Here is an 8,775-nt window from a genome sequence, read left to right on the forward strand (position 1 = left end):
GGACCAATTTTTGCAACTTTTCTATGTAAGACACACAAGAACTGATGAGAAATTTGGATCCAGGATAATTCCAGATGTTGTAATCACCGCCCACAGCGGAAGGAATTTCACTATCTGTAACTAACTTAAGTGCTGTTTACATTAGAATGATAACGCTCATCCATTGTAATTAAAAACTCCCCAAGGTTGTAAATATATTTCCTGTCATCTGGCGTTATGTAATACCAAGGGATGGAACATTTGATATTCAGGAGGGGGTAGGGTCCAGAAGATTGATGAGTTAGCATTACATTTTTACCAGATCCCTTGTACATTTTTTTACACCCACCTTTTCTTTTTATTGAGCCTTCTCTGTCTATTTTTTGTTGTTGACATTTGCTTATGCGTTTAGGATCTGCTTGTCCCATTGCTATAGAAGTCGATATGCATGTTTCCAAAGATGACCTCCAGTACCTACCTTTCAGACCTTATTTGCTTTTGTCATTCTTGTTTTTCCTGGTTTAAATATTTCTCGAATAGACCAATTCAAACTGAATGTGAGCACACTGTCCTTGACGGTATTTTTTACAAAATACTACCTGCTTGATTGATTTTTTAATACTGTTCAGTGTTTATATATTGAATAAAAGTTGTTTACAATTACAATCCATGCTTGTCCCATGTCACTTTTTCCCCAGCTGTCAGTTACAAATACCAGGTGGCTATTCTTTAACATTTGAAGTGCAGGCACAATCAACAACTTCTCCTCTATGTCAGTATGTTGAGCTATCCCATTCAAACTCCCATGTGGCCAAGAGTATATGTGCCAGTGAAAACTCTTCTTATAGGTTTGAGATTGTCTGTCTTTAAGTTGGTCTGTATGACATGATATGATTGTGTGGGTGTGTGTCCTGACAAACTCCAAACCCGCAGCACCTACCCATTCAGTATTTCATGTACAGGTGTACCCAGAGATAGAGTAGTTTCACAATGTGCCGGTTGTGATCAAGTGCCATTGGCGCTATTTTTTCCTATTGTTACCCCTATCAACCAAAGATCATTGTTCACTAGAAAGTAAACCTCTCGAACTCTTAAATAGGCCAGAATAAGACATTGCCACAGCTTAGGTGAATAGGTATAGAGCAGGTCAAAGGTCATTTAAAATCAGAAAATAATGACCTTGAAATTTTGTATGTATCATATAAGTTGTATGGTCTATAAAGGGTCTTACAGATTTTCAATATTGGTCAAGTTTTATGCAAAGTGGGTGGAATTAAACAATTTAATAAATAATAACAACCATGTCATGTGACCTATCAAAATATAAAGGGTCAGGTGCAACAGTGCTCAGTAGGACCAATAAGCCTTGCAATTAAGTTTGAAAAGTTTACGTTTGACAGTTTTTGAGTTCTAGGACTAAAAACTTGCCAGAAGAAAAATCTAACTTTCCAAATCATTTACAACGAGAATTAAGAAGGAGGGTGTGCTTAAAAGTATGTTTTCAGAATTTTTAAGGCTAGTCTATGAATTTGTCTACACAAGGAAGACATACCAAACTTCACTGAAGAATTTCCAAAGGTACATATTATAAAAAGAATGGGATATCTCAAGTATTGTGCAAGGCATCCTCCATACTTCTTCCAAACCCTATTGAATGAAGATATAAAGGTGTAATAGAGTTTGATGGTATTGATGTTATGAGATATAAAAGAGAACAATATATTTATTTTGCAATCTTATACCACGACATTAAAGTCCCAATAGCTGCAAATGTTTAATAAACCGATCTCAAAATATCCTTAGTTTTCCAAGAGTTTTCTTTGAATAAGACCCATTAGAGACTGAAAAAGTGTATAACGCTGCGATGAGTGTCGAGAGTGGCGTGTGAATTCAAAAGTTTTAACGTCATTTTAGATTTCCCTCCATTTTCAAAAATTAATCATATGACAGAGAAAATAAAGATTACAACAACAAAATGTTAGCCATTGTGTGTTGTGCATTCAAGTAAATGGCATCATGCTTGTTTCTGTTATGATCATGAAGTATATGTGCAGGAAATACTTTTTTTTCTATTTTCCCATGGCGGCGCCATTTTATGGGTGCGGCACCCGTTTATTATTAAACCTGTTAAAACGTGTAGGCATGGTCCAAATCAGTGAGCAGTGATACTTCAATACACATCCTTTAGTAAGTACATTTAAACGAACCAACTCTCGTTTGAAAATAAAATCATGAAAATAATGCATAAAATTAGCAGCTATTGGGGCTTTAATCTTGACATTTTCAAGTCTGATTTATTGAATTCTTTTAATTCAGTTAAATTGTGATTTGCCATTTATTACTTTGACTGTCAATGATGCAGAGCTTACCAAATGGGCAGTTTGTATATCATCTGTCCACTTCTTCTCAAAATCAGCTTTAATTACCGATTTCTTTATATTTGGTATACAGGTCCCTCAATATAACTTCAATTAGAAGTGCAAAATTTGTGACGAAATACTCAACTGTGTATCATGAAAACTATTACTTTTCTCATGTTTCTGTCAATTTTCTTTCAAACCTACCACAAAGACAATACACTGTGACTTCCATATGCACATTATTTCATGGTACAATCCAGTGTAGCCACTTGGTGGCCACTTTGTTCTGATTTTTACATGTCTAAAGCCAATACACCGACATGTATTATATAGATGCCTAATATTTTCAGCAATATGGTCACCAGGCAGCCCTTTTGTTCTGATTTTCCACGTCCAAAGCCATTACTCACACAAGCCGGGACCAATTTCATTTGAACTTGACACAAGGACAAGACATTATGGCTTGCACTTGGATGTCAATTTTTTTCACACTACAATCTAATATGAATGCTAAGAGGCTGTTTTGATTTGTCATTTTCATACCAACTCACATAACATACAGACGTATTACACAAATTTAGGTAAAGAAATTCCATTCATGATCGGTATATCAACAGTGCATATATATATGAGTTATACCCCCTTTTTCTGATATGCTTTGAACAATTTCATTTCCCTCACCATTATAAATTTGTTCAAAAGAATATGTAAGTGTCCAAAATATGAAAATAAGGTAAGAAAGGAAAAAATCCAGCAAATTGCTAAAACTGTAACCACAGGTCAGATTTGGTTGTAACTTGGTATGCGGGTTCCTTCACGTAACCTAAGTTAGCTGTGTTCAAGTATTAGTGCAATTGGCATGTTTGTATTTTTGGAGTAATATATTCTTATTTTCTGTTTTGGGTCAAATATTATCACTGAAATTGTTCCTCCGATTGCTTTGAAACTTGATATGCATGTTTCTCTTGGTGACCTCTGTCAGATTTGTTCAAATTGTGGTGAAATTTTCATATTTGTGATTTTTGGCATTTTTCCCCATTTTCGGTCAAAAATTATTCAGAAACCGCTTGTCTAATCGCTCTGAAACTTGCTATGTATATTCCAAGTGGTAACCCCAGTCCGATTTGTTGAAATGATGGTGTAGTTTTTGTATTTGTATTTTAGGGCAATTTTTCCTGTTTTTGTCAATCTTCCTTTCTGAATCTTCCTCTTTGAAATTCGATATGAGATCCTCTGGGATGATCTCCATGAGTTTTGTTAAAATCATAAAGAAAGAAAGAAACTTGCTGAAGTGTAATTTTAGGACAATTGTTTCTATTCTTGGTCAAAAAATACAGATAACTTATTCCTAGAAGAGTCTGGTAAACTCTTGAGAACTAACAATGCTATTTGGTCTGTAGATGCATGCTGAACAGTAGATGGGAATTCGTTCAAATGATGTTATTATTACTAAAATATGTAAATGAGTAGAAAAGCTGAAAAATGATTTTAATTCTTAGTTACGTGCGGGTTGCACAGACTTCACCCATTTTTGAGAGACAAAATGGCCAGAACTGAAAAATCCAAGTGCCATGCTCATAGCAAATGCGTAATATAAACTGTAGCGGCGACACAGTGGAGCCCATTAATTGTCGATTTTGTTCCACATAATGCGCACATTTCTAAATGTTACACAACTGTACAGACTCCATTTAATGTTTTTATTTACATTCATCAATGTATTTATCGACATGTTGAGAACTCAGAATTCAGGATCTCGTAAACGTGAGAGCAGTATACATAAGCTTAAGCCAAAAAAGATTGTTTCTGGTCACCGCGCGCGTCATTTCAGTACCTCCGCGTCATGACTTTTTGAGGGATTACACACTGATCAGTACAGCTATCCTTGATATCCCTGTTTGCATGTCCAAAAATGCTAAAAAGAAAACAGAAGTGCTTTGCAGCCAGTGATAAAAGACAATAACTGTTGCATCAATAGTGCGAAACTAGTATTGTTAGGAATGAAAAACGAGAAAGAAAGAAAAAAGAAAACCGCGTCGCCACATCACTTTTGCTGCATGTCAAGGACCAGAAACAATTTCTTTTGGGGTCCTAAGAGAATTCACTAGAATAATTTAAATCGAAATATTGTACAATTCACGGGGAAAAGAGCTTGAAATAATGACACCAACATGAAAAAAAATAGTTTTGAAAGTTTACGCAGGGTAAAATGTATACGTTGGCCATATTATAGTGATATCCCTCGCCACAGAAGCAAAGCCAATACTAAAACCATGAGGAAGCCATACAGGCGGACATGGAGTGCTTCAGCTTGTGCTCAACACATCCAACTATCTCAAAAATATGAAACGAACGATTACCAAAATAAACTACACAAATTTTCAACCGCCCGTTGCTGCAATGAAAAACAAAAACAAAAAAAACCCATCAAATAAACCATATGTTGGATGAATAGGGCACGAGGGCCGAACCACTACCACGTACGCCTGTAGGAAGCCATTACAAAATCTGATGGTTGAACTCTGAACCAATAAACTGCAATGCTCACAATTTCTAATGTTACAAATCAAATTTATTCCTTCATGACAAAGATTTTATGATCTGGACTGCGAAAACTTTACGTTGAAGTGAAATAGGCGGGCATACTCAGACAGAATCCAAAACACTCATGGTCATGATCATGTATTAATATATTTAAAAATTCGCACTTGTACGACTAACAGATGAAGAAACGAATTATGACAGAAAGAAGAACAACAAAGGAAACTCTGACAATTTCGGACAAATTGGCGCATAAACTTAGTTTGCCCGTTTAATGGAAAATGGTTCACATCAATAAATGATATACTCAGGATTATTTTGTAATTGGTATGCACCTGGTATTTACAGAATTTACAATTACAGTCACTTTTTAACGTTTCATAACTTCTCTCTTTACTCGTCTCTCAATAACAACCATTAACTGTAACACCGTAGTAATATCTCTATGCGTTGAGTTTGCACCGTGTACAATCTTGAATAATTGGAATGCTAATTTTGTATAGTTCATTGCCAATACTAGTTCGCCACAATCCTTATGACACTCCCCGATGGATGTATAAACTTTTGCTTTAAATCGAATCATGGGGGTTTCGTCTCGTAGTTTGTTTGAAAACAGAGAATGGTGTGAGATTTCATCTAGACACCAAGAAGCGCGTTTGAGGTGTTCTAATGCCTTCCGCAGATCACCTTGTGGGTAGCAATATGATTTACCCAGGTTATAGTGCGCGTATGCCAGTGACAAACACGTCTGTGAATTACGATGACTTGAAAATAATTGTTCTCTCATCGTCACTGCATCTTCACCATACTCTACTGCTTTTTCGTTGTCTCCAAACTTTCGCCAGCATCGACATAAGTCTGTGATTAGGTAGGCAATTTTGTCGTCAGGGTCATCCAAATAGTTGCTGTTGAGTTGACGCCAAGTCAACAATGCCCTTTCCAAGTAGTGCAGAGATTTTCTCTTGTCATGTAGTTTTTCCTGGACGTAACCCAGTTTGGTTTGTATCTTGGCAACATCAGGGTGTGGTGTATATTTGCCATGGATTTCAAACAAACACGTCAAAGCTTTACGGAGCTTACGGTCCGCTTTCTTGAAATTCTTCTCATCGACTAATACATCGGCTTGTCTCTCAAATGCCGTGAACTTTTCTACAAAGGCAAAAAAGCAAAGGTTACGGTATTATTGTGAGCCAGGGTGACCGATAGTGAAAACTTCAAAATCATCATCAGGAGGTAATATTGATACATTGCAAAAAATATTGATATGAAAGTCCATTCTTGTGTCTCCATACGTTGCGACTCGATGCCGTCTGTACAACTCACCTATAGTTCTGCTTGATTTCCCGCTTAAAGTATCACAATGGAGTCTTCGTTCTCGTGTGTGTTTGTGTCCCATTTTTGGTAGTGGCACAGAGAATGGCATGGCTGTCCTGCACGAGTGATTGATTATTTCATTCTTTTGTACCTACAAAAGAAGTGTTAAGTCAGTATAGGCTGTATGTGGGCTGGCCAGCCAGGATTACGGCGTCCGAACTTCCAATCGAGAGAGTTTATTCGTAAATTTTCATTTGAAAAAAAAAACAACACTAAACCGTCTCGAACTCAAGCTCAATTTAATATCGTGAATAACGTAGTGGCATAACGTGTGGTGACATAAAATAACGTGACAAATCACTTCGTGATATGTCACATATTACTTCAAAATTTGTATTATATAATGTTATATTAGACCTACAATCGTTATTCAATCAAATATCCTAATGTCAATTGTATGTGTCACAACAAAGGAAGACATTTACAACATCACAATAACCTTATCACAGGCAACTTTCTTTGAAAAAAACGCAACATACCAATCTTGTTATATTTGAGTCGTTCAAAAATCGTTCTGTATCATTTTGGTAGCACAGACATTTGGCCCTGTATTTCAGATTGTCGTCATTACGTGACTTCAACCAATCAGAACAATGCTCTCATTTTCAAAGTTGTCATTGATGACATTTATTGTCGTTTATGTAATGAAACATTTTACACTATAAAGTTTAAAAAGAACCCCGCTCCTTTAACAATTGCTCTTCGCAATGAATGACTCTCTAGTATAGCAAAGGCTTACAAGCAGCAGAGGTCAACAGCTAAAGGCCTGACTATGATATGGGTCACTGAAGATGCTGCAAACAATAGTCTATTCATCCAAACTGTACAGTAGATATTCCTTTCTTGTGTAGGAGATCGGATGCAAAATGGCGTCGAAAAATGTAGACCCTACACGGCATGATTACTGCAAATCTTACGTCAGTTAGTAATCGTATTCACTGAGCAAAATTACATCATGCAATGGCAGCAAAATTTTAGTAACGAAGGTGTTATGTCGTTTGGTTATGATTATACTTGAGGTCAAGGTCATAAAAAGCGGATCATTAACCATCGTTGAAAGTTGCTAGATAGTGTTATGTAATGACACTATTGATCTATCGAGGACAATAATTAGACACCTTTACTTTTCCTCCGTGCAAACATTCATTTAGTCGCGTTTCACTTGTAACACACACACGTCTTGCCGATAGTAATTTTGAGAGCTGTAAGCGATGTGGGAGACCGTATATCAATGCAAGCAGTCATTTGGGCCTAGATTTTACCAGAACATACTGCTTACGGAGCCATGTGATAGCATGGTATAATTAAATTCAATACCACGAAAAACCAACTGTACTAGCTGTTCATTTGTGGTGCCAATTTCAAACACCTGTTGAAGATTCAATACCCTCCTATGCAAGTGTCGGTTTGTAAGAAACAACGCAGAAGATGTATATGTAAGTCGACCGTGCATAAGGAAATCATACTTACACGTTAGAAAGTCGGATCGGTCAATAACCGTTAAACATGGCACCCACATCGGACGTGTTGCTTTCCAAACAAACAACACACTATCATTACCTAGACTATTAGCATATGAACAGGTAGTGACTTCCCACGCTGTTCCGAACTCTAACTTTAATGACCAGGTTTATATGGAATGGTACACTGAAGTCTGCTTTCTGTTGGTCGACACGTTATACTACTTCAAATCTCTTAAATGGCAAAAATATTCGTAGCTGCATGGAATTCACAATGTATTCAAACTCTTGATATTCTTTCGTGTCGAGATAAGGCTGCAACCATTCATTGTTGAATACATTGCTGTGTCTCAGAGGCCAGGTAGGATATCAAATGGACGCATTGACCTGTTGCAAGACCTCTCGTGACGTACTTTTCGACTAGCTGCTCAGTCTTTGCTTCAATTATTGGCATAAACCAGATGAGCATTCACATCAAGTAACGGAATATTATTCGTGCAACCAAATGCATGAGTGTACTTACTTTGTCAGTCGCTGTTAACAGTCACGGTTGACACAGAGACCATTTTTGACTGAGAATAACCGTTCACAATATTTTAACAGAGACTCGTCGCTCCTCACACTGTCGAAAACTATTACCGTACTCTTATCACAGTCCCGCCAACCAGAATACCGTGTTCTTTATATGCTTTGAAACTCACAGTTTGCCATTGTTAATTGTCTATCGATCAACACGCGGTATTTTATTGATTTCTTGGATGAGGTATACAGAACAAAGTAAATTCTGCTCTCTGAAGATGTTTTTAAGTGCTGTCACGTTGATGTGGTTCTCTTTGTCCTCAACAGATGAATAACGGATATGTTTGACAGAATTTCTCTGGATTCATTATTATTATTATTAATCTTTATTTAAACTTGATAACTCCATAGGTGAAACACCTCTTTTCATGGAGGTCGAACAGACAAAAGAAAATCGTATTACAGCACCAACTTAAAAACAAAAAAAACACAGAAGTACAAACATAAAAAAAAACTACGAAGAGGCATCAGACAAGTAAATA

The 8,775-nt window shown here is 36.7% G+C and overlaps 1 protein-coding gene across 1 annotated transcript; it reads right to left on the minus strand.

Moving 5' to 3' along the window:
- Positions 1 to 4,889: 4,889 nt before the first annotated feature.
- LOC139141768 (uncharacterized) lies at positions 4,890 to 8,315 on the minus strand. The gene is made up of 3 exons (XM_070711418.1): positions 7,725 to 8,315; positions 6,204 to 6,345; positions 4,890 to 6,029 (listed from the first exon to the last, which is right to left on the minus strand). Exons 2-3 carry the CDS (start codon positions 6,301 to 6,303, stop codon positions 5,251 to 5,253), a joined length of 879 nt encoding a protein of 292 aa, XP_070567519.1. The 5' UTR covers positions 6,304 to 6,345; positions 7,725 to 8,315; the 3' UTR covers positions 4,890 to 5,250.
- Between the last annotated feature and the right edge of the window lie 460 nt (positions 8,316 to 8,775).

The sequence above is a fragment of the Ptychodera flava genome, chromosome 10, assembly GCF_041260155.1.
Source record: "Ptychodera flava strain L36383 chromosome 10, AS_Pfla_20210202, whole genome shotgun sequence".
NCBI classification, from domain to species: domain Eukaryota; kingdom Metazoa; phylum Hemichordata; class Enteropneusta; family Ptychoderidae; genus Ptychodera; species Ptychodera flava.